This window comes from Carassius auratus, chromosome 5 (assembly GCF_003368295.1).
Source record: "Carassius auratus strain Wakin chromosome 5, ASM336829v1, whole genome shotgun sequence".
NCBI lineage: Eukaryota > Metazoa > Chordata > Actinopteri > Cypriniformes > Cyprinidae > Carassius > Carassius auratus.
This window is the reverse complement of record NC_039247.1, coordinates 30,878,527-30,904,410: the sequence shown is the minus strand read 5'-3', so window position 1 is coordinate 30,904,410 and position 25,884 is coordinate 30,878,527. Positions and strand designations below refer to the sequence as shown.

Here is a 25,884-nt window from a genome sequence, read left to right as displayed (position 1 = left end):
AAACCTCCATCCTTCCCTGCGATAATTTAATATCCTAAATATATGTTTAAATATATATAACATATTTATAAATGTAAGAATAAAACATATAGAGAAAAACATAAGAAATCATATATATACTGATTTTTTTCATGTGTAAATATATATTTGAATGCATAGAAGCACACTGAAGTTTCAAGTTGGCCTAATTCTGTTGTCTCCAGAGGATCCTATAGCGCTCTCTAGTGGCAGTAATCATTAGATGTCATGTTTTTCAGAGACATTCAGTGAGCCAGCTCAAAGTAGGCTTTTAATAGGAAAGAAATTAATTTGGTTCTTGAAGAAAAGAAAAAGGAGGCTGCAGCAGTCAAAATATGGCTTGAAGAGATTATTTATACTTTACATTTGGAATAAATTATGTTTAAAGGGGAGATTTAAACGGTTTGACACAATCTGGCTCCCTTTTCTCTGTAATCTTGATGGATACCTTATGGATTATTGCTTCATTTGTTAGTGTCCTGTTTTAATGTTTTTTCATCATACTATTTAATGTAAACATATCTGGTAAGGGATGTTTTGTAATCTTCCTTTTCAGATTTTGATTGTATTCTTTGTAGAGGTAAAAGAGACAAACATTTTACATTGAAAATCTATCTTCAAAATATTTTTTCTTTCTATAAAACGTATTTAACAAAAAAAGAAAAAGGACTAAAAAGGTCTCTTTTAATTTATTTATTTAGGTGAAATAATGTAAACAAAATGCTTATTTGGTCATAGTTCCTTAAACATATCCCGAGAATAAGGCAAACAAAAAATGATCAATATAAGCTTTCTGGACAAAAAGTAGAAATGTTTTAATATGTCTTAATATTTTTTATATCATACTTTACAAATTAATGTAAACAGGTCTGGTACGCGATCTCTCTAGATTTTAAAATCAATCTCTTTTTTCTAATTTTGGTTGTATTCTTAGTACAGGCAAAAGAGACGAAAAATGTTAGATTGCAAATCCATCTTCAAAATCTGTGTCTTTCAATAAAATATATTTGACCAATATACCAATATTTGATTTTTTTGTTTGTTTGTTTTAGTTTTTTTGTGAATAATGGAAACAAATAACTAATTTGCTCATGGTTTCTTAAAAAAAATGTCCAGAATGTAAGTTATTAAAATAAATAACTTTGGCTGGTCACTGATATGTTATTGGTGTTTCGCTCCCTCAGTGTTGCCAGGTCCGCGGTTTTCCCGCGTAATCGGGTTACTTTAACACTGTCTCAGCGGTTTTGAGGCGACAGCAATAACGAGATATTAAGGTTCTGGAATAAGCATTTCACCCGGGGATACCTGCTAAAAATAAAATAAAAAAAGGAACGCGATCTACTGTAGGTCTGCATATGGGCGGGTTTTGTTAGGAAGACCTGGCAACCCTGCTCAACCAATTGCGCGCGCCTCCGTCATCGCGTCGCAGCAACGCCCGTCCTGCGCTCGTACAGGCAGCTAACGCGTGGGGCGTGCTGGAGAGTCGGGTGTTTAATGAAGCTAACACGAGATCCAGCGGTAATGGACGCAGGACGAGTCTTAAAGTGAAGCAGCGGCGAAACCTTCAACCATGGCGACCCGAGAGTCGAGGCTGATGGTGAAGCAGGAGCAGGACGACGACTCTGACGCAGAGGAGCCCACTGTTTCCTTCAGGAGAGCGGAGCAGCAGATCATCCACAGCGGACACTTCATGGTGTCCTCCCCGCACACCGAGCACCCTCCGAAGAAGGGCTACGACTTCGACACCGTCAACAAACAGACCTGCCAGACCTACCGCTTCGGGAAGACCAGCACGGCGCATTTCTCCATCGACGCGTCGCTGACCAAGCTCTTCGAGTGCATGACGCTCGCCTACAGGTGCGTTGCGTAGTAAACACACGATTTACGAGCTGTTTGGGTCTAGTAAACAAGATCATTGCGTCATCAGCCAGCGCGGAGTGCGATGGAAGCCTTTGTTTCTGTAATACGCGAGATGAATTCGGTCTGTTATTGTAAGTCACGTGCACATCTGTATTGACCTTAACGGTTAGTCAGGAAGTGCTAAACATTTCCTCTTCCAATTTTGGCAACCATCTCCACACACACACACACACACTTGGAAGTACATGACATGACGCGTTCAGTCTCAGTGCACTATACCTGCAAAACATATAGTTCACAGGGAGTGATGCATCACTGGGTAATTATTTACTGTACTTAGCTACTTTTCCACTGAAAGGTATAGTGAGGAATTACTCTTAATTACTTCGCATTATATGCAGTTATACAATTTATGTATAAAACAAAAGTGGATTTAACATCTGCTGTTAAACTTGAAGTTTTGTAGTAACATGGGTAAAGACAATTATAATACAAGTTTACATTCAGGATTTCTGAAGGGTAACAACATGAGGATGAGTTATTAATGACATAATTATGACTTTTCGATGAACTAACCCTTTAAGGAATAAATAGAAGATGACAGATAAATCCATCAAAATGAAGTGAAAACAAGAACAAAAGGCTATCATGTGACTGAAGGAAAATAAGATGGAAATGTTTGTGAATGATGAGACATGAAGACGGTAAACGCTCATCGTCTAGTGTATCTGTGCTCTTCAAGAGGTCTCGGTGTTGTCAGAATGATTAAGAATATTTCTAAATATTTCAATATTATCTTCTTCCTCGTTCTGTGACGAGAAGCCACATCAGATCACAGAAGGAAGTTATTTCAAACACTCGACTGATGTTGTTGTCAAACGGGAAGAGAAGATGAATCATGTGTTTAGTTCTTAAGTATTTCACATGACAGATGTTTACATATAGTCCTCAAGACCAAATCATCTTTTATTATTATTATTATTTTGCAGGTCCACTCTGACCGCAGTCGTGTGAAGTTACAGATTAAAGTGTTCAAGCTCAGAACTTGCCCACAATATAAACGTGTCTGTTTTTAGATTTAGTATTATTTGTGGATGTGGTGGTGGTTTTATTCCCAAGCGTTTAATCCAACAGCAGACTCCTGTTTGTTCTTAAATGATGCATTCAGCGTCATCTGTTTCACACTTAAACTGAGGAACTGTAATAAAGAGACCAGAACTCTGTGGCCATCTCTTTGTGTTTAGATTTCTATCTTCATGTTAGAATTTCACAATTCAGGCCTAAATGTGACCGTGTTGTTGCTGACTCTAGTCGCTCACTGCTTTAATCAGATCTTGCTCTGGTCTAGTGTTGTCTGAATCAAGTTGTGAAGCTAGTTGCATGCACTGCGATGTCATTTTTCCTTGTTTGACTGTAGCAACAGAGCATTTGACAAACACATTATCCTGAAAATTGAGATGGATTCTGCATTATTGTGTGCTTTAAAACTCTTCATTATTTGCATAATCAAAACACAGTTATGCATGAAATTGTATTTATGTCCATTATGCATATTACAATGTTGTGCAATAGTAAAATAATAAAAAAAGAATACATATTACTGTAAAAATTCAGGTTGACAGGGTAAAATGGATACGGGTAAAATTGTTTGTGCATGTTATTTTCTCTTTCTTTCTTCACAATTTAATATTCTCATGATCTTGACATAAGAAAAGTTTTCTGATCCTGTAGATTTATACAGAAGACTGTTAGACCATTTAAAAACGTTTGGTGTACTGTTGTTTCTTTAGTGGAAGGTTGGTGTCTCCGAAATGGAAGAACTTCAAAGGCCTGAAGCTGCTGTGGAGGGACAAGATTCGCCTGAACAATGCTATTTGGAGAGCCTGGTACATGCAGTGTAAGTCCATCCTCTAAACACACCGGTTCCTCAGAAAGGGTTAAACGGATGCGATTGGTGACGTCTGTCTGCATCGCCTTGTTTCCTGCAGATGTAGAGAAGAGACAGAACCCTGTGTGCCATTTCGTCACTCCTCTGGATGGAAATATGGAGTCCGGAGTGCATCGGCCGACAGAGGTGTGCAGTCTGACTGTTTCTTCAGATCTGAACGTCTCGAAGCATGCATGCTTTTCTTTTCTTTCCCTTGCAGAATTTGCAGCGTTCATTTCTCAGCTCAGATCACGTCTCTTGATGCTTGTTGTTCTGTTAACTAGGCCATCGCCACAGAAGGAAAGTACTGGAAAAGGAGAATTGAAATCGTGATCCGAGAATATCATAAATGGAGAACCTATTTCAAGAAAAGAGTATGTTTATTTGCCCCCACATTAAACAGCTTCTTATAAATATGTTATTACAGTTGCATATTGATTATAATGTACACATTCATATTTATAGTTGCAGAAGCACAAGGATGAAGACCTGTCAAGCCTTCTCAGGGTAATTAAAAAAAAAGCTATATTTTACGTGTTTCACTGTTGATAATGCTTTGAATTTAGCATCTAGTGAAGTGTGTACATGCATGCAGTTGTGGTGTATAATAAGGGATTGTGTATGATTGTAGTAGCATACTGCAATTAAGGGTGTGCAATATTAACAAAACAAAAATCAGAAAATAAACTATTAACTGCTGAGTGTGGCTTGTGCTGGTACCTGGATTGGTTTAAGGCTGTCATGGATCAATAGACATGACACTACATCTACCAGCAGTCTCTGTCATGATGAGCAAATCATTGCGATTCATTCAAAACGGCCCATTCATTCTGAACAGATTATTGATTCATTGACTCAAATGATTCGTTCAGAAACCAAACTCTCCAGGTCTTCTCTCGAGGTACTATGTGAGTGTAGTTCTAATGGTTGTTGAGCAGGTGCCTTGTTTAAAGGCTGCATCCTTCAGTGTGTTTTGGGATTGATCTCAGGTAGGCTGATGTTGAGGGACATTGAAATGACTTTGGAAAAAGTGAATTGACTCCTAGTTGACTGTCTTGGGCAGTCTTGAAGTGCTGTAGATCCAAGACTCTAGGTCAATGCAAACACTCGCAGGGAAATAGATATCCCAGCATATACTATGCTCTCTTTTATATTTACGTTTGCATCATTTCCATCATTTTTGTGTATGGCAGATTATAGCATCGGACTATATTTAGCAAAAAAAGCATTGCGATGTAACTTCTAGTGTTTGTTGGTTCTTGGAAAAGAGCTTTTTTACATAATAACGACAGTCTGTATGTCTCCACAGTAGAAATATGAGATGTTTTCATATGGAATAAAAATGTTAAATATTGCAGTGTGAGACAAAATATCGACAAGAAGTCGTGCAGCCCTGTATAATCTTTAAATACATGCGTGCATGTTTGCATACATGTCCATGTGACTCCTAACAACATCAGAGGACTGCAAATCTGTCTTTAAATTCTCTAAATATTCACTCCAAACCTCAGGGGTTTAATGTAATAATGTTCGGTTTCTTGCACAGGCTGATCGTTTCGCTTCATAAGACCCCAATCTATATTTCCTCATTCTGTGTTCCTTGATCAGCCTTTTTTATTCTCAGACACTGGTAGCAACTGATTTGCAATTTGTGAATCAGTCAAGGAGCAGAGTTTTAGTTTAAAGTCGTCTTACTGTCCTACTGAATAAAAATGAATCTGCATCTTGGCTGGCCTGAGGGTGAGAAACTAATGGCACATCTTGATTTGTGGTGGAACTATCCCTTTAAGAAAGATAAAGCGGTCTCTGCATGACTGGAGTGTGTCTGTTGACCCGGACTGCTTGTTGCACTTTGACCTCCCAAAGGGTGCGGAGGAACAGTTTTCACTGTTTGGGGAAGTGTGTCCCGACACCTGCCGTGTCCTCTTGTACCAGGATGAGGACGTGAGCGCGGGGGGGCGCCGCAGGTCCCGCAGGAGTCACGATTCACCTGTCCCGATGGAGATGGACCTGCTCTTCGACATGGACGTGCTCATGTCCGAGTTCTCCGACACGCTCTTCTCCACGCTGGCCTCTCATCAGCCTGTAGCGTGGCCCAACCCGAGGGAGATCGGTGAGAACTGACCCGTGTTCAGGTGTTTATTCCCGAGAAACAGGAGCTGAGTCTGAGCGCTGTGTCCTCTCAGCCCATGCAGGGAATGCAGATATGATCCAGCCAGGCCTCATCCCGCTGCAGCCCAACCTGGACTTCATGGACACGTTTGAGCCTCTGCAAGGTACAGACCAGACCCCTCCTGGATTCACCATTCACTGTCAGCTGCTTGCTTTGTAACATGCACATTAGCTGTTTATTAGTCCTTACAAAGCACATATTCATGCTTTATTTTACATGAACACATTCCAGATCCTTTAATCCACCCCTTACCTGAACTTAACCACTACCTTACTGACTTTAAATAAGCAGCAAATTAAGAGTTTACTGATAAACATGTTCCCTGATCTCAAGTGTTTCGTCCAGTTACAGTCCCAGCCCAAAGTTGATTAATTATGATCACCAAGACTGTATTTATTAAAACACAACTACAGTAAAAACTGTGATTTGGGGAAATATTATTACAGTGTAGAAGAACTGTTTTCTTAAGTATGACGTGATCAAAGCTGAATGTTCTTTCAGATAGAAGTCTTTCTAATATGCTGATTCACTGCTCGATGTAAATCGATGTAAACATTGTTTGCTGGTTTCCTTGGAAACCATGATGCAATAGCATTCTAAACTTTGGTGTAATAAAAAATAAAAAAAACTTTTTTATTCCACAAGGATGCATCACCGTAAACACAGTAATAACATTTATAATGTTACAAAAATGTAAGCAAAAAAATGCTGTTCTTTGAACATTAGTTGTTTGAGCATTGGTAATAATACGAATAGTTATTAAAAATTGAGCAGTGAATCAGCATATTAAAATGATTTCTGAAGACTGGAGAAATTTCAGCTTTGATCACAGCAATAAATTATGGTTTAACATGGTAAAATAGATATTTTAAATTGTAATAATATTTAATAGTATCACAGTTGTCTTTTATTGATTAAATACAGCCTTTGTGAGCAGGAGAGACTTCTCATAAACAAAAATAATAAAGCCATCGTAATTATTCCCGAGGTTTGTCCAGTGGTGTACGTCCTTGCATCTAAACCACTCTTAGCTGTTCATTATGAATGGAAAGTGATAATATCTTTGTGGAAAGTGATAATATCACAAACCAGTCTGAGAATCAATAACTGAATGTGTCGGAGCAGCTCTAGTGTTAACCCATTGTTTAATGTGTTTTATGTTGTGTTCTCGTATCTAGATTTGTTTCACACGCTGCGTCCCTCATCCTTCACCCCCGCCCCCCCCACGACCCCAGCGGTCAGTGCCTTGACCAGCAGCAGCTCCCAAACACAGGTAACACACGCTCCCCTTCTCCAGTGCACAGCTGCTTCAGGATCATCTCATTAGAGTCAGGGGCATGTCAACCTTACAGTGCACGGAGTAGTTATTTAGCCTTGTCTGTTAACTAAAATAGCTTATTCAAGTCTTTTGTTTAAAATTATTAACATTTTACAGATTCTACAAGTTATATATATACTTATCACCACAATTTATTACACTAAAACAATTTAAAGCAAGGATTTTAGATTTCTGCAGAACTCCAGAAGTGTCCCTGTAGATGCACTTTCTGCTGTTTGCTCATATGCACATTGAGGCAATAAAACACCAACAACTTTGAATAATTTTCACACAAATGACGAGTGCTGCAGTGGATTCCAGATCAGTAGAGATTATTTCACACCACTTGACCTATGACGTGATGGTGGACAGGTCTACAGTGATACTAAAAGACTTTTATTTGCTAAAAAGCTATGAACTGTCAATCAAGTGTCAGAAGGCCCTGGAGCACAAAACCAGTCATGAGCTCAATTTTTAGAAGTTGAGATTTATACATCATCTGAAAGCTGAATAAATAATCTTCCCATTGATTTATGGTTTATTAGGATCGGACGATATTTAGCCAAGATACAACTAGGCTTTTGTTGTGTGATCTATTGCCCCAGAAATACTTGTGATAATTGATATTATTATCTCATTTTATGCCACTGAATATAACATACTAATGTAACCGCATAAAATGCAAGAAGGCCTGTACACTTCCAATGACAACACACTTTACATTTTTTAGAATATTTAGATCATGGAAATTAAGTATCCACATTTTAGATACCGTAAAAACCTTAATATATAGTAAACAAACTTTTTTTAATTAATTTGTTTTTATTTTTATAAAAAGTGCAAAGTAGCAAGTAGAAAAAAAATGTACAGTGATCTTGTATGGAGACTTTTCCATCTACAGACTTTTCGGTTGCACTTTATTTTACAGTACGTGTACTAACATGTACTTATAGTGTGCTTACAGTGTATTTATCTAAGAAAGTTCTGGTAATACAAGGTAACTACATGGGGTAGGGTTAGGTTTAGGGGTAGGTTCAGGGTTAGTACCTAGTTATTACATAATTATTGTAATTACTATAATAAGTACATAGTATGTACATGAGGAACAGGACTGTAAAATAAAGTGCTACTGACTTTTCTCTGTAAATAAAGGGTGCACAATATTTCAGCAGTCAGATGTCCGTATGCTCAAACACACAGATCCCTAAAAGACCAAATCTGCAGATGAAACTGTCTTTGTAGAAGCATGTTTTAAATCTGAACAAGCTCCTCATGACTTCACCACGTTACTGAAGAACATAGTTTGCAGTTTCATCAGCAGAAGTCCGCTTCAGTTCTCTCGACGGAGTTCGTAGGCCGCTCCAACAACAGTTATACCCTGACAGAGGATATTAATTGCGTCAATGCATTAGTCAACAAAATTCTGATTGGTTCCAAAACCTAGATAAACTCTCCAAAGACGTATGTCTGATGGACATCAGCAGTTGATCGTGTGTCCTGGGACTGTCTGAGCTTCTCCCTGTACAGACAGATACCAACTCACACACACACACACACACACACACACACACACGCACAGAGAACTTATCAGATCTTCAAGGCCAGGCCCTAGCTAGGATTTTATCAGTATGGTTTGTTACACACACTCCGATAGTAAAAGTACAGCATAACGTAGGATTATTTAATATCTCATAAGTGCACATAAGCTTACACGTATCATTCTTTCCATAACTTGATTAATAGTCAAACAATAAATAATGAAATAATATAGTTGATATCAATATGAAGGATATGGCAACTCGGCATGCACTCCTCCAGGCAATATTTTGCGTCACCAAAAATGAATGAGGTCATGTACATATATTGCACGATAAGTCGATATATTGATTATTGCAATAGGCTTAGACACAACTATTTAAAAAAACTGGAATCTGAGGGAGCAGAAAAAATCTAAATATTGAGAAAATCATTTTTAAAGTTGTTCAGATGAAGTTCTTAGCAATGCATATTACTAATCAAACATTAAGCTTTGATATATTTACGATAGGACATTTACTAAATATCTTCATGAACATGATCTTTACTTAATATCCTAATGATTTTTGGCATAAAAGAAAAATATGTAATTTTGACCCATACAATGCATTTTTGCCTGTTTCTCCAAATACACCCCAGAGACTTCCGACTGGTTTAGTGTTAAGTATTAATGTATTGTATCTTCTAGCACAGCTCACACAGATAAGAGCAAACACGTTGCAGATGTTATCTGTGTGTGTGAGACGCAGTGTTTGTTGGTCTCAGGAAGGAGCGTGTGCTGATGCTGGTGTTTGTCTGTTAGGCTCCTCTGCTGGACTACCGCCTCATCCCCTCTGCTCCGCTGTCCAGCCACCTCTCCGTCTCCGCTCAGGACAATGGGAACGCTGCTGGCCCGTCCTACCAACAAACCTACATGCCTCTGTTCCCTGAGCAAGTGAGCCCGTCTGTCCCAGCAGCCCCTCAGTGTGTTTCCACCGTCACTACAGTCCCGAGCGTCCCGTCTCCGTCCACCGTAGCCCCGTCTGATGCAGCCTCCACCTTCAGTCCCAGGTCAAGCTTCGAGCTGTCGTCTCCACAGCCGACGGCCTCCGCCCCGCTCCACCCACAGCCGGTCAGCTTCGCCTCGCCCAAGTCCATTCTGCCTCCGGTCTCCAGCAAAAAGAGCAGACACACACAGAGAGCGATTGTCCCGCTGCCATCTCCTCAGCTCATTCTCACAGGTTTGTGCCTCTCCTCAAAGCTGGTTTTCTAACATTACTGTTAAAAGTACAGTAGCAGCATTTCCAGTTTTACTGATATGAATGGAAAAGGTGTGTTTTACAGTTTGAATGGTATAGTTATTTATCAAAAAAACATGTTAATATACTAAATTTCCTACGATCAGTTTTGTTACATTTATAATTGCTTAGGCTTCGGCTCTAGTCTGTGTTTGTGGTGTTCGCTCCATACATCGATTAGATTTAGGGCCGTTACGGATCGCAGTTCGCACGCATGCTCAACCAGCGCAGAGTAAAAGTTTATCATTTGAATTTGTTTTAAAGTCTTGCCATTTTAAACATTCAAGTGATTTCAAACCATTCAAGTGCAAAAAGAGGCAAAAGAGATCTCGTTTCAGTAATTGTACACAAACCGCGTCAGACAACCGCGTGTAAACACATAATTCAGTTCTCTTTCACATCTCCTTCAGCTTGAACAGATGCATGATGATCTCAAATACCCAGACTGTAAACAACACTGTAACGTCTTGAATGAACCTTAACACACAGAAATCGGATGATTATCAGTCTATAAATTATTTTTTATGGAGAAATTGTATATCTTTGCTCAACAGAATGGCAGTATCTTTTGTGTAAGCGTTGTGTTGCTTTAATTAAGCTGTGAGTGTCATCCACACATCCTTCAGAACCTTATAGCTGCACAGATGTGTTAACTTTTATTTAATGCTTAAATTAAGATTAATGAACCTGATTGGCAGTCCTAATTACGAGACGCATTTACTGCAGACCTTGCACAAGCTGCTGATCTGCCACTGCTCACAAGGTTGATGTAATAGTGGACCTAGAATGGATGTCCAAACGACTGGACGTGTGCTCTGAATGTGTTCTGATCTGTCCGTCTCCCATCATACCCGTCCCCAGGTCCCAGCAGTGCTATGATTGTCACCTCGTCCTCTCTCAGCGCTGATGTGGTCCTGGCCCCCCCCAGTATTCCTCGTGTAAGCCTTTCATCCTTCTCGTCCTCTCCTGGCCATCTGTACAACAGGGTTGTGTACCATTCAGAACTGATAGATACATTTGTATCGAGGTAGCACAAAGAATGCTGAATTGTAATTCAAATTAGAATTTAAGAAAATCTATAACCTGGAAATGGTTCCAGTTCAGCATCGTTTGAAGTGTGATTGGTTCAGTTTCTGATTCATAAATTAAACAGGAGACAAGTCAAACATTTTGAATTCTGCTCAACCCTGGTAAACAATAATTCACCTCACCCAAGCAACACATAATTGCAATATAAAAACAACAACATCGCACTGCCTTGCAGGGATCCGCCGGTTTTCATATCCTCCCTCAGACACAAAAGCCTCCACAACTTATTGTACCCAAAGAGGAAACCGCCACAGCTATATCCAGCAAGAAGACATCCGTACGGTCAGCAGGTACAGGTTAGATCCATCCCCTATGTTCTGTCTTTACATGAATTGAGGATTCCTGAGAAAGCTTCTTTCTTCTCCTTTTCTTTAGCACATGACAGACGAGTCTCAGGTCAAGGGTCACCTCTGGGAGCAGAACAGGTCCCGAGCCCCCAGTCACCCCTCAACCCCTGCGCAGGCAAAAACGAAGCCAGTCAGGTATAGTTCATGATAGGACTCTCTACTATAGTTTTCAAGATTCAAAAATGTAAAAGGTTGGAGATATTAGAAGAGAGCACAGGATGGGTGATGTAATACTAATCTACACTCACCTAAAGGATTATTAGGAACACCTGTTAAATTTCTCATTAATGCAATTATCTAATCAACCAATCACATGGCAGTTGCTTCAATGCATTTAGGGGTGTGGTCCTGAACTCCAAACTGAATTTTGAGCGTGGCATGGTTGTTGGTGCCATACGGGGCGGTCTGAGTGTTTCACAATCTGCTCAGTTACTGGGATTTTCACGGGCAACCATTTCTAGGGTTTACAAAGAATGGTGTGAAAAGGGAAAAACATCCAGTATGCGGCAGTCCTGTGGGCGAAAATGCCTTGTTGATGCTAGAGGTCAGAGGAGAATGGGCCGACTGATTCAAGCTGATAGAAGAGCAACTTTGACTGAAATAACCGCTCGTTACAACCAAGGTATGCAGCAAAACATTTATGAAGCCACAACACACACAACCTTGAGGCGGATGGGCTACAACAGCAGAAGACCCCACCGGGTACCACTCATCTCCACTACAAATAAGAAAAGGGGGCTACAATTTGCATGAGCTCACCAAAATTTGACAGCTGAGGACTGGTTTTCTCGATTTCTGTTGAGACATTCAGATGGTAGAGTCAGAATTTGGCGTGAACAGAATGAGAACATGGATCCATCATGCCTTGTTACCACTGTGCAGGCTGCTGCTGGTGGTGTAATGGTGAGGGGGGTGTTTTCTTGGCACACTTTAGGTCCCTTAGTGCTAATTGGGCATCGTTTAAATGCCACGGCCTACTTGAGCGTTGTTTCTGACCATGTCCATCCCTTAATGACCATCATGAACCCTCTGATGGCTACTTCCTGCAGGATAATGCACCTTGTCACGAAGCTTGAATCATTTCAGATTGGTTTCTTGAACATGACAATGAGTTCATTACCAGATCTCAACCCAATAGAGCATCTTTGGGATGTGGTGGAACGGGAGCTTCGTGACCTGGATGTCCATCCCACAAACCACCATCAACTGCAAGATGCGATCCTATCAATATGGGCCAACATCTCTAAAAAATGCTTTCAGCACCTCGTTGAATCAATGCCACATAGAATTAGTTCTGAAGGCGAAAGGGGGTCAAACACAGTATTAGTGTGGTGTTCCTAATAATCCTTTAGGTGAGTGTATTATAAATAGGGCTGTGGATTTAATACTTTTATTTGTTGCTATCTTAATTATGGAAAAAATGACACATTTAAATGATTCTGAAGAACTGATGTGCCTTTCCAAGCAACACAAAGCACTGGTTGAATCCATGTTTTTGAACAAATGATTCAGTGATTCAGTGATTCAGTGAGCCATTTGTTAGAGTCAGTTGCTTAATTTCTGAATGAACTGGCTGTTTAATTGAATTGGTTGAATGAATGACTTTAATATCAAGAGTTTCATATTAAGAGGATTGTTTAAAAAAGAAAAAAAAAAGAATCATGTGGTAATATTAATTTTCTTTCAGTCTCATTACACTAATTATGCAGCTTTGATTGCAGTCTCTTAATACACTTCAGATGCAGCTTCTTTTAATTAAATATATACTCAAAAGCTTTCTGTTCAATGCTGTTCTCAATAATGACTTTAAATGATCTTTTTTTAGGAGGTAAATTCTCATCTCAAACTGATATACGATTAATTTCATTTAATTGGCACATCATGCACTTAAATTTAAAAAATGGTAATCGCTTGGCAGTTGTGATTATGAGTCAATATAATGATGGAATTTGAGGTGTACAGAAAATTTTTATATTGAATGAACCCTAATTTTACTGAATATTTACTGGATTCACATTTGTTTTTGTTTTGTCCATTGACTGCTGTTTAATTTGGGAACTGACATAAGGGGGAACTAGGAACTCTGTTAACTGGCCAACTGAGCAAGGTTATCATTCATTTTTATGTTTAAATATCCAGATATCTGCTAATTTATCAGTCTGTCTGTGTTTAATTTTGACCTGTGATTTGACACAGAGCCGCAGAGTGAATCATATATCAGCTGAGCAGAAGAGGCGGTTCACCATCAATGCCTGCTTCAAGACGCTGTGCAATCTCGTGCCCACTCTCAGGCCTCAATCGAGTGTAAATCTGCTTCTGTCTTTGCTTACTCGAGTCTCAAAATCACTAATTGATTCATACTTGTAGTTGTCTCTGCAAGTATTTCAAACAGTGAAAAGTAATTATTTTTCGTCACCCATTATTGGGTTTCCAGATCAGTAATGCTGCGACTCTTCAGAAGACTGTTGACTACATTAGCAAACTGCAGCTAGAGAGACAGCAGATGCAGGAAGAGACTAAGAGACTACGAGAGGAGATCGAGGAGCTTAATGCATCTATAAGGTATGTCTTTCAGACTTGTTTTTTTTTACTTTTTAAAAGTGCCACATTTGGAAAAACTGCTGCTTCATAGCCATGCTATTTCAGTATACAGATACTGTGCAAAAGTGTAAGTTCATTAGTATTTTCACCAACAAAAAATGGTTTTAAGTAGGTATGCATGATATTGGTTTTTGCCGATATCCGATATATATTTATTTTTTTTGTAACTTATTGTGGATGATAGCCGATACCGATATATTTCCTTTTGTTTGGAAACAACACCAAGTCTCTCCTCTACAGAGATTATAAACAAATTATTTTACAGTTTGGTTAGTTTAACAAAAACGTACTTTTGAGAATTAAATAAACAGTGAAGCTCTTTTACAACCAGAGTACGTTGAATTCTTTGAAAATAACTATAAAACAATCCTTTACATTTTATTTGAATATTTAACGTGTAGATGGTCTAAAACAAAGGAGTTGTACAAATTCTGAAAGTCTTTTAGACAGGGTTTCTGCAAAGTCTTTAAAAGCCTTAAATTGTACAAGAAAGTCTTAATTATGATTTCAAGTGGCCTTAAATTTGGGATTTGTGATACGGCTGAATGTGACGATTAAGCGTCAAAAGGCTAATATTATGATTTCATTAAACCCGAGCGGTTAGGTGACGAAGTCTAGTAGGTTAGACTAGTGCTCGTTCATGCATTTGTTTTACTGCAGGTCTTTTGCTGCATGCGTTAATCAGTCAATTAAAATGCATTTAGAATTATCGGTAAAGTAGTTAATATTAAGATAATACATTTTGGACACCATATTTCCTGTTTTTGCTCTATTTCTCCAACAAAAAAATAATTTCAAACACAACCACAGCACTGTTTTCATCTCTGAGCAGCAGGACACTCTTTTGTTCCTGAATTAATCAACCGTTTAAATCGTAATGACTCACTTATTAACAGTGACTTGTAAGGTGTCTTTTCATTTTTTTTTTTTTTATAATTTCAAACCTCAGTTTTCAATATTTTATGTTTGATATATCGAAACATTATTCATGCATCTGTAACTGCAGGTTAAAGTGTTCCTCTGGGCTGCATTCAACAGTGTGTAAATGACATTTCTAATGCAGCTCCTGTGTTTCCATTGCAAAGAGACATTCTGTCGACACTGATTTAATTTGCTTGGTAACAACCCAAATGCAAGAATCTTAACTTAAAAGATGGTGCACACTTTTAGAAAAAAAATGACTTAAAGGTAAAAATGCCCAAGAAACTTATTAATTTCTATTACTGCTGTGAACTGACCACACAGAATATGAAGAATATCGAAAACTTCAGGAGTCAGCTGTCCATGGGAGTCCTTAAGATATCAGCACAATAACACACTCAGCTAAATATTTACCCAGCACTTAGCTAATCAGACCTATTGCCAAAATTAGCATTTTAAGCCATTATCAGCTGATTTCAATAATGCTCCAAAAATATTGTGTATCCCTAGTTCATGCATCCCTAGTTTTAAGTCCGTTATTTCTATCGTTTGCTCTAGTGTGTCTGTAGGAAATATCGGTTTACATTTCCAAACAGTCCTTTTGCCAATAATTGTAATAATGTAAGAGTGAGATTTGAGTTTGAACTCTTTGCTCTTTGCAGCTTGTGTCAGGAACAGCTCCCTGATACAGGGGTTCCCATCGCACGCCATCGCTTTGACCACATGAAGGACAAGTTTGATGACTATGTGAAGAACAGAACTCTTCAGAACTGGAAATTCTGGATCGTATCCTTAAGTCTGAACACATAGTTTCTTCAGATCATTCAGTCCACAGTGTTGGTTTGCTTCTGTAGTCACATGGCACACACTAAATCATTTCCTCCTTTTATTACATTTAATTATTTAATTAAGCATTCAAAGTACACAGGAATGATTTGTCACATGAAACAAGTTTGGGTCATTTATAAAAACCCACAAAATCAAGCGTTTTCCCAAAGCCGTTGGCTCTATAACATATGAAAGTACAGAAAAAGACAGCCATGCATATTCAGAACTGTAATTTTAGTGTTGTTCTGTTAAATAAGTCAATACAATAGCATTACTGCTGTAGTTTGTTTCATTTTTTTTATTTAATCCAATATGTATTTGTGTGTAGAAGTAATAAAATCCACATTTTAAAGCTGATATTTATTTATGGGTCCGGTTGACAACTGATGGATAGTCCCAAAGCCATTAGACTGGACTCCTGCGCAGGCTTGTGGTTTTCTTTAGCACTCCTCTCTCAGTTCAGTGTCATTATTCATCCTCTGTTTGAGTCCTTCAATGGAACGGTGTCGACCACCAACAGCACAGAGCTGTGTGAGACCACCATGCAGTGGCTGGACCGTTACTGCGCCCTGCCAGTCCTCCGACCAAGTGAGTCCTCCGTTTCAATCCGGTAAAATATCAGCCAGACTTTGACCGGACCGCAGGGCTGTGCAATTAATTCCAAATACACTGTGTATCAGTACTGGATCCGTGCATTAGGTCTTAGTGACAGCAGTGTAATATTTTGAGAGGGTTGATAAAGATTTGGGAATAAAAAGAGAGCAATATTTGAGTTACTTTCATGGTGAACTGAAGAAAGCTATTTTTTATTGTTATTTAGATCTCCGATGTGTAAGAACATGGTCAAAGTTTGACGATACTGTAATACAATACTGCAAACCTGTGACTACTGCACTTGAGACATATTCATACATTTATTAATGTAATGTATGCATCTCGTCTGTTTTAGAGACATGATGTTCACATGATGTGTGTGTGTGTGTGTGTGTGTGTGTCCTGCAGTGGTTCTCAGGACGTTACGACAGCTCTGTACCAGCACCTCCATCTTGACGGATCCCACACTTTTGTCCGAGGAAGCTAAAAAGGCTGCTCTCAACCCAAAAAAACATTCCTCAGGATCCTAGTTTCAACAGTCTGGCGTCTAAAATGTGATTTTTAGTTTTTATTTTCCAGGGCATATCAGTCTTGCAGGAGCCTGGACAGCACTTCTTGCTCTCTTTGCTCTGTTGTTCCTCGTTGTGCTCCACTCAGACTGGTGGAAATGCAAGAGAACTGCTTGACTGTCTGCTTTAAATCTGTTGATGGAAGTGTTCTGGGCGTGAAATGGAGGTCTCGGCGTACAGTGCCTGGTCAAACCCCTTTTGTGTGTTCCTCTTGTGTAAAGGACAGACACTTCATTAGCATTTGTCTTAATGGGACGGTCTCGATAAGAACAAGTTCCCTTTTTCTCGTTTGACTTTAAAGGTGGATTTATTTAGAAATGACAAACCAAAGGCAGTCTCTCTCGTTTACATTTATCCTCGTGTCTTTGTGTTCCTCAGACTTCATTACGCTTCACTGGAGCGGTTGCCTTTAGAGAGATTCTACCTCTCAGGGTGTTTGTTTGTTTGTTTGTTTGTTTGTTTGTTTGTTTCCTTTTGTATATTTGGGAGTCCTCCATGTTCAGTGCTGTTAGTGGAGCCAGTTCATCCAAAAACTGCAGCACCCCTTAACAAATACCAGGATCAAGACTGGCTTTTTGAAGTGTGTGGATTGATGCATGGACGTGTAAGAAAAGTATGAGCTAAAGTTACAAATACTTGTAGTCATATGGTAAAGCACATTTGTTGTGCCTTAAATCATGTAGAGCTATAGAAGAAAAGAGTTGTACTCTGTATAGGTTTGTTGTTTTGTTTTAAGATATCATTTTAAGTATATCATGTTGAAAACAGTACTTTTTAAAAGCATTTATTTTTTCCTTGGAGCATGTCTTAATGTCATGGAGTTCAGCAGTTCACTTCAAAAGGCGCACAGGTCTGGAATGAAAGGACAAACATTTATTATTACAAATGAAAAGTTATTTTTCACAGTGTGTTCTGAATGCTTATTTGCTCAATATTTAGTTTCTGTATTTTTTGGAGTGGAGAAAAACTGAATGAACCTTTCTAACTGTGAGCTGTTCATCAATAAAAATAAATGATTTTGCATCTATTTAGTCTATATACAAGGTGTTTGTCTAAATAATGTTTGTATGGGAAGCTGGGTATTTTCACTAATCTGCATGAGCAACCAGGTCAAGATAACTGTAATGCTTGTTTTTTTTTCTAATATAACAATAATATCTATAAACCTCCTGATTTATAGTAACAGTATGAAAAAGACAAAATATATAGTTTGTCTTCCAAATTTAATATCCCATGAAATTCACAGGCATGCACTAAGAATCTTGTTCTTTCCTCAGATCCTCACATCTCTTTCTAGGTTGGCTATAAAATGTAATAACATAGATGTATATCACTACTATTATATTTAACATGTCTGTGAAATAGAATCAAGCTTTAGAGGTTACTCACAGTCTCTGAAAGTTGTTAATGCTGTGATGGATCTGCTATAAACAAGAAGAAATCACATCAAAGCAAGTCCATACCCTCAAACTGGTCAAAGTGAGATTGATACAGTATTTATTTGAATTAAATAACCCCCCTGAACTCCTCGACCAGACAACATGGCTTTTCTTGCTCAAAGGAATGTGGTCAGAGCAACCCTCACTCCATTTCCCCAAAGGAAAGACACAAGGTGAGTGAAAGTGCATATCTCCAGAGCATTGTGTGTATGATTATTTACACATACATGTAAGTTAAAGTGTCACTGCTACATACATTGAGATCCACCTCCAGCACTCAACCTAAACTGGTCCTGGTCTGCATGGCCGTATCTCAGCCAAAATCAGACAAGCCTTTATGGTCCGTAATTGGGCTGCATGTGGCTGTGTCCAAAGCCTAGCTCAATCTGGCAACCATTACTGGGCCAGGGTGGGCTAATTTTTGGTAAGGCGCTGCCAGAACCCTGTGGTCATCATCCAGCCCCAGAGGCTAGCCAGGAGCTCTTTCTAGATCTGAGCGTAGCTTATTTCTGTTTCTGTGAGTGACTTTGAGGCATACAGGTCCTTCTAAAAAAAATTAGCATATTGTGATAAAAGTTCATTGTTTTCCATAATGTAATGATAAAAATTTAACTTTCATATATTTTTGATTCATTGCACACCAACTGAAATATTTCAGGTCTTTTATTGTTTTAATACTGATGATTTTGGCATACAGCTCATGAAAACCCAAAGTTCCTATCTCAAAAAATTAGCATATTTCATCTGACCAATAAAAGAAAAGTGTTTTTAATACAAAAAAAGTCAACCTTCAAATAATTATGTTCAGTTATGCACTCAATACTTGGTGGGGAATCCTTTTGCAGAAATGACTGCTTCAGTGCGGCGTGGCATGGAGGCAATCAGCCTGTGGCACTGCTGAGGTGTTATGGAGGCCCAGGATGCTTCGATAGCGGCCTTAAGCTCATCCAGAGTGTTGGGTCTTGCGTCTCTCAACTTTCTCTTCACAATATCCCACAGATTCTCTATGGGGTTCAGGTCAGGAGAGTTAGCAGGCCAATTGAGCACAGTAATAACATGGTCAGTAAACCATTTACCAGTGGTTTTGGCACTGTGAGCAGGTGCCAGGTCGTGCTGAAAAACAAAATCTTCATCTCCATAAAGCTTTTCAGCAGATGGAAGCATGAAGTGCTCCAAAATCTCCTGATAGCTAGCTGCATTGACCCTGCCCTTGATAAAACACAGTGGACCAACACCAGCAGCTGACATGGCACCCCAGACCATCACTGACTGTAGGTACTTGACACTGGACTTTAGGCATTTTGGCATTTCCTTCTCCCCAGTCTTCCTCCAGACTCTGGCACCTTGATTTCCGAATGACATGCAAAATTAGCTTTCATCCAAAAAAAGTACTTCGGACCACTGAGCAACAGTCCAGTGCTGCTTCTCTGTAGCCCATGTCCTGCACACGCCTGTGCACGGTGGCTCTGGATGTTTCTACTCCAGACTCAGTCCACTGCTTCCGCAGGTTCCCCAAGGTCTGGAATCGGTCCTTCTCCACAATCTTCCTCAGGGTCCGGTCACCTCTTCTCGTTGTGCAGCGTTTTTGCCACACTTTTTCCTTCCCACAGACCTCCCACTGAGGTGCCTTGATACAGCACTCTGGGAACAGCCTATTTGTTCAGAAACTTCTTTCTGTGTCTTACCCTCTCGCTTGAGGGTGTCAATGATGGCCTTCTGGACAGCAGTCAGGTCAGCAGTCTTACCCATGATTGCGGTTTTGAGTAATGAACCAGGCTGGGAGTTTTTAAAAGCCTCAGGAATCTTTTGCAGGTGTTTAGAGTTAATTAGTTGATTCAGATGATTAGGTTAATAGCTCGTTTAGAGAACCTTTTCATGATATGCACATTTTTTGAGATAGGAATTTTGGGTTTTCATGAGCTGTATGCCAAAATCATCAGTATTAAAACAATAAAAGACCTGAAATATTTCAGTTGGTGTGCAATGAATCTAAAATATATTAAAATTTAATTTTTATCATTACATTATGGAAAATAATGAACTTTTATCACAATATGCTAATTTTTTGAGAAGGACCTGTATGTGAGTGGTTTACCATCCAGCAGCAACATTTGCCTAATCCATATTTGGAGGCCTCCACCTGCAGCGTGAGGTCTTTGCTTGTTTCCTAGAATGCTAACACAGGTCCTGGCTCCCAGGTAGTGATGTCTTTCATCTTTTTGCAAGCTCCTTCATGTTGTTTGTCCCATACAAACTCACTGTCATGCCACAGTAGCTGTCTCAGAGGTACAATGTCTGAAAGGCTTGGTGCAAACTTTGAAAGATAATTGACCATGCCGAGATCATCCTCCTGAGATTATGGTCATGTTCCTCCTAAGTCTTTCTGTAGACCAAGATATCATCCACAATGGCCCCAACTCCAGGCAGACTTTTGTAAATCTCATTTATTTTCCGCTTGAAAATATCCTGGGCTGAGAGAATGCCAAAGGGTAACCAACAAAATCGGTATCTTCTGAAGATTGTATTGAAAGTGGTCAGTTTCGATGTTTCTTCAGAAAGCTTGATTGCCCAGTAGCCAGATCTAGCATCCATCACGCTGAAGTAACAGGCTCCTGCCAACTTTGGTGTGATATTATCTAATGTAGGCAGAGGATAGGTTGGCCGCCTTATAGCCTTATTAAGATCCTGTGGATCCAGACATAGTCTCAGTTTACCAGTCTTGGGCTTCTAGACAACACAGAGGGCATTTACCCAATCTGTTGGCTCTGTCTTATTCACAATGATATCTTGCTTCTCCATGGGGTCCAGCTCCTCTTTCAGCCTGTCTTGCAGGGTGAAAGGAACTCTTCTTGGTGGGTAAATGACTGGCACGGTTGTCGGGTCAAGCTGGATGTTGCATTCTCCAGGAAACAGACCAATGCCTATAAACATGTAACCCGCTGCACCAAGTACTGCAGACACGATGGGTTCTGAATATGGCCAGTGTTCAGAGATTCTGGTTCGCCTACGGAGAATAAGGATCTCAACAACAACAATGAATCACTCAGACACGGTAAGATGATTAACTCAAGTGTTATTTGTCAAAAAGCAACGATTTGCCTCAACTGAAATCCACAATTGTAAGAATGAGAGAAAAAAATAAATAAAAAAAATTATACAAATTCTTTAAAAAAAAAATACAATGCGTTATTTCTCAACCAATGAAAAGTAAACCTATTTTACTGCAAGTGGCTGTGACAATATATTCTTTCCCTCTACAGATTTCAAGGGCTTCAAATGAAAACTCAGAAAACTCAACTTCAATCCCTCTTCAGACACAACTTCTCATCAGTAAATGAGAAGTTAACCCTTTGTGTACTCTTTAGTACTGTGTACCGTTTAATAAAAAAAAAATTACAAAAATTTAACTTTTGTTCTGACAGAAAAAAATGTGTATCAATGACTCTGTGCTCACCTCTTTGAGTGAAACTCTGATTCCAGGTAAATTTTACACTTAACCCTTACTGGATACACTTTCTGTATTTCAAGGAATAAATTTCCCTTTCTTCTCTCAATTTAAAAAAAAACAATATATATATACACATGTAAGCAAATACCCTTGATCAAGTAAGAGAAAAAAATAATAATTTCACAGCTTGATCTTCAAATTTTGTGTTTCAGTACTTGATGTTTCATTCACAAACTTGTGAATGTGGCTGAATTCAGTAATCACAACAGAATAGTTAGTCACTCAGTCTCTTCCAATTAGATCCTTCCAAAGAGAATTTTTAAATGCGCTGTTTGTCCTGCTAATTTACTTTCCTACCGTCCAGTTCAACACAGCAATGTCGATGTCATTCAGTAGCACTTGCTGGAAACTCCTTGTGGCTCGCCAGTCCTTACTCCCTCCGTGAACACGAGAGTTTGGACGAAATCCAGAGACTCCATTCCGTGAAACATCGATCTCCAAACAGCGTCATCTCAGAGTTATCAGCACACACTCGATAAGGCAATGATGAACTCGAACCAGAAGTAAAAGAAAACAAGGAAAAAAAACCTGACCTTGAATAACAAGGTCATAAAATCATCATTAATATCATTTTCAGAACAAGCACATATAACTACGTCTAACAATGTGACAAAATTACAATTAAATTTTTTTCAAATGTATACAAAAACATAAAATGTATCCCATGTAGTCTTACAAGAGAGAAGGAAAAAAAAAACGTTCACAATCAATTACCCAATAACAGCATCTTTTCTCATTTTTCACTTATGTGAACCTTTCACAGAGTAACACATGAAATAGTTAACTCACCAAGACCACGGATGGGATCGACTGTCTTAATCTCTTGTAGTTCAAACTCAGTGTCCACTCGTCTTTCACTCCTCAACTTCCTGAAATCGATTTTCGATCGAAAACGTCTTTTGCTTCTTTATGAAACACTTAATTAATGGATAACCCCGTATGCATTAAAACGAGGCCTCCTCTCTGCAATCGAAATTCAAAACGACTCAACAGTCTCTTATTTTTATCAACTTTGCTTCTAGTCTCGATACAGCGTCTTTAAATGATTATCACTCGTGTTTTAATCAAATATTGCTACTTGATTAATCAAATTTTTCCATATCAATCGGAGAGAACTGAAACACCTCCGTTCGCTTCTGTTCCAACGAAGCAAGAGAGCGAGAGAGAGCACGCACTCACCAATCACGTGAGGAAGAAAAAAAATTCTATCTAAAGTTCTCACTCATGATTGGTCAATTCATATATATATATACAATATGCTCTTATTGGCTATTTCAGAGCTCATGAACATAACTACTCCCAGCTCATCTGAGTGTTGGTAACCTGGGTTACACCCTCCCCCTCTAATCATATGCACGTCCTCGGGCATGTATGAGGCTGCGAAGTAAATACTGACAAGGGGTCACCCGGTACCACAGCACCTTTATTCCAAAATAAATCAGAATTTTCCTCAGACTGAGCAAAAGCAGCACTTAGTCCTTGTAACAAAGACTGAACCACAGAAATCAGATTCCCTAAACGAGGATAGTGAAATTTCTTTGGGGGTTTGATCTGCCTTGTAGAGTGTCTTACCCCCTCACATTGTGTGTTTTCATCTTCTAGCATCCCTTCCCTTGAAACCACTTCAGGTACAATCTCAGGTGCAGGATTGTTCCCCTCATCCAGAACAACCCTCAGTTCTTCAACTGGATTCACAACTACATCACTCAGTGTCTCAGGAGATCCATTAACAACCTCTGAGGTGTCACAATCAACCTCCCCAGAGACTAATACAGGGTTGTCTGCTCCATGTTCTACAAGATCACCCTCTACATTCTCGGATTCCACTCCATCCTTTACAGGTAAGTTCTCACTCATTTCATCACATGTTTGTCCATTTACCTCACTAACTTCCTGTGGTCTCTCTTCCAGAAGATCAACATTTGGTTGACTAGAACCTGCTGCATCAAGATCAACTGAATCTGCAACTGGGGAACACTCCAAATGACAGGAAGAACTCTCAGGTGGGATGTAACGAGAAGTTACGTCTATTAATTCTCTAGGTACAAAACAGCAAAGGGATTCACTGTCTGAGTCTTCTTTATTATTTAAAACTTCTGTCTCATCAGCTTTTTGTGCACCCGAGTGAGGTTTTGTTTGACGCTTTGAATGCACATTGGATAAAGTAGTGTCTTCCAACTCAACACCAGGTAAAAACCCGCAAGGTAAGAGCAGGTCTCAGTGCAGAGTGCGGACAGGACCATTCTTCCCCTCAGGACAGACTGTATACACTGGAACATTGTGTACTTTCTTTAAGACAATGTACATGTTTGGTTCCCACTTATCTGACAGTTTATGTTTCCCCCTCAATCGAACATTTCGCACTAACACCCGATCACCTACTTCCAAAGCAGAAACCACCACATTTCTATCGAACCTCTTTTTGTTCCGTTCAGCCACTTTCTTGCTATTTTCTGAAGCCAACTTGTAACTTTCTTCCAACCGGTTCTTCAAAAAGGTTACGTACTTTGAGTGGGAGTGGCAAGCTTCATCATTCAATAGACCAAAAGCAATGTCCAGTGGCAACCGAGGCTGCCTGCCAAACATCAACTCATATGGTGAATAACCGTTGACATCGTTTCAGGTGCAATTATACGCGTGCACCAGCGGCTTGACATACTCTTTCCAATGAGATTTCTGTTTGTTTTCTAGGGTACCCAGCATCTGCAATAGTGTTCTGTTAAATCGCTCTACTGGGTTTCCCCTAGGGTGGTAGGGCGTTGTTCTAACTTTACGTATACCAGCAATCTTACACAATTCCCGTATGATGTTGGACTCGAAATCTGGCCCTTGATCGCTGTGTAACTTCTCTGGGAAACCATAATGCACTAAGAAATGGTCCCAAAGACACCTAGCAACTGTATAAGCCTTCTGATTTCGGGTCGGAATTGCGACTGCATACTTCGTAAAGTGGTCTGTAATGACCAAAATGTCTTTCGTGTTGCTGCTGTCAGGTTCTACTTACAAAAAGTCCATACAGACTAGCTCCAATGGTCTGCTAGTCTGTATATTTACCAACGGAGCAGCCTTCTGGACCGTGGACTTCCTCCTGACACAGCGCTCACAAGTTCGGATCTTTTGATCTACAGCATTGGCCATTCGTGGCCAATAAAACCGGGAACGAAGAAGATCTAGAGTCCTCTCTATGCCTAAATGGCCCATATCATCGTGCAAACAAGTAAGCACAAGCTCTCTGAGACTTTTGGGCAATGCTAATTGTTTCTGGACCCTTTCTTGATCCACACGCTTACGATACAATAGCCCATTTATCATCTCAAACTTGTTCCATTCCTTAAGCCACAAAACCATGTTTAGTGGCTTACCCTTCACACTAAGAGGCTTCTGGCCAGACTCAAGGTAGCTAATGACTTCGTTAATCTCGGGGTCTTCTCTCTGTTTACACCTTAAATCATCTTCAGACAACCTAGGAATAGAAGGTAGACCATGATCACATTCATCCATGAACACCGGAGGTAACGCATCTGCAGTCACGCCAAGGGACTCGACCAAGGCAACAGATGAGGGCTGATCAATCTGATGCCTCTCACAAATGGCTTTCACCACTTCTGGAAGCACAACCTCCTGACCCTGATCGACCTCCATATGATTTAATGTGAACTGCTTAATGCGTTCCCATTCCTTCCGAGACTCGGGGTCATCTGTAAGTTTTCCATTGGGACGTCAAAATAACCGATCTGCGTCCTGATTCTGGGCACCTGCCCGGTACTGAATCTTAAAGTTGAATGTGGATAGACTGGACAACCACCGGTAGCTTGTGGCATCGAGTTTCGCTGAAGTTAGGACGTATGTCAAGGGATTACTGTCAGTCACAACTGTGAA

The 25,884-nt window shown here is 39.6% G+C and overlaps 1 protein-coding gene and 1 long non-coding RNA gene across 6 annotated transcripts; both read left to right on the top strand.

The window, feature by feature from the left end:
• The first annotated feature begins 1,434 nt into the window (after nucleotides 1-1,434).
• Nucleotides 1,435-18,093, top strand: LOC113085884 (MLX-interacting protein-like). Of its 5 annotated transcripts, none has more exons than XM_026255298.1 (18): nucleotides 1,435-1,875; nucleotides 3,669-3,775; nucleotides 3,867-3,952; nucleotides 4,090-4,179; nucleotides 4,271-4,312; nucleotides 5,741-5,918; nucleotides 5,992-6,081; nucleotides 7,157-7,251; nucleotides 9,635-10,052; nucleotides 10,971-11,047; nucleotides 11,374-11,494; nucleotides 11,574-11,680; nucleotides 13,614-13,652; nucleotides 13,742-13,849; nucleotides 13,980-14,107; nucleotides 15,730-15,853; nucleotides 16,354-16,483; nucleotides 16,898-18,093. In XM_026255298.1, the coding sequence occupies exons 1-18, from the start codon at nucleotides 1,589-1,591 to the stop codon at nucleotides 17,017-17,019; spliced, it is 2,349 nt and encodes a 782-aa protein (XP_026111083.1). In that variant the 5' UTR covers nucleotides 1,435-1,588; the 3' UTR covers nucleotides 17,020-18,093. The 5 variants fall into 5 exon arrangements, with proteins under 5 accessions (XP_026111083.1, XP_026111080.1, XP_026111079.1 ...); XM_026255295.1 differs by having other exon boundaries at nucleotides 5,672-5,918; nucleotides 11,374-11,488; XM_026255294.1 differs by having other exon boundaries at nucleotides 5,672-5,918.
• A 2,479-nt stretch (nucleotides 18,094-20,572) lies between these two features.
• Nucleotides 20,573-22,053, top strand: LOC113086362 (uncharacterized). The gene is made up of 2 exons (XR_003284784.1): nucleotides 20,573-21,549; nucleotides 21,758-22,053. It is a non-coding gene; the product is annotated as an uncharacterized LOC113086362 (long non-coding RNA).
• The last annotated feature ends 3,831 nt before the right edge of the window (nucleotides 22,054-25,884 follow it).

Excerpts from the sequence above, each read along its gene's own strand:
- LOC113085884 (XM_026255294.1), top strand. The coding sequence starts at position 1,589 with ATGGCGACCCGAGAGTCGAGGCTGATGGTGAAGCAGGAGCAGGACGAC. Across the intron at positions 3,953-4,089 it reads GAGTGCATCGGCCGACAGAG|GCCATCGCCACAGAAGGAAA; the intron begins GTGTGCAGTCTG and ends TCTGTTAACTAG. Across the intron at positions 10,053-10,970 it reads TCCTCAGCTCATTCTCACAG|GTCCCAGCAGTGCTATGATT; the intron begins GTTTGTGCCTCT and ends ACCCGTCCCCAG.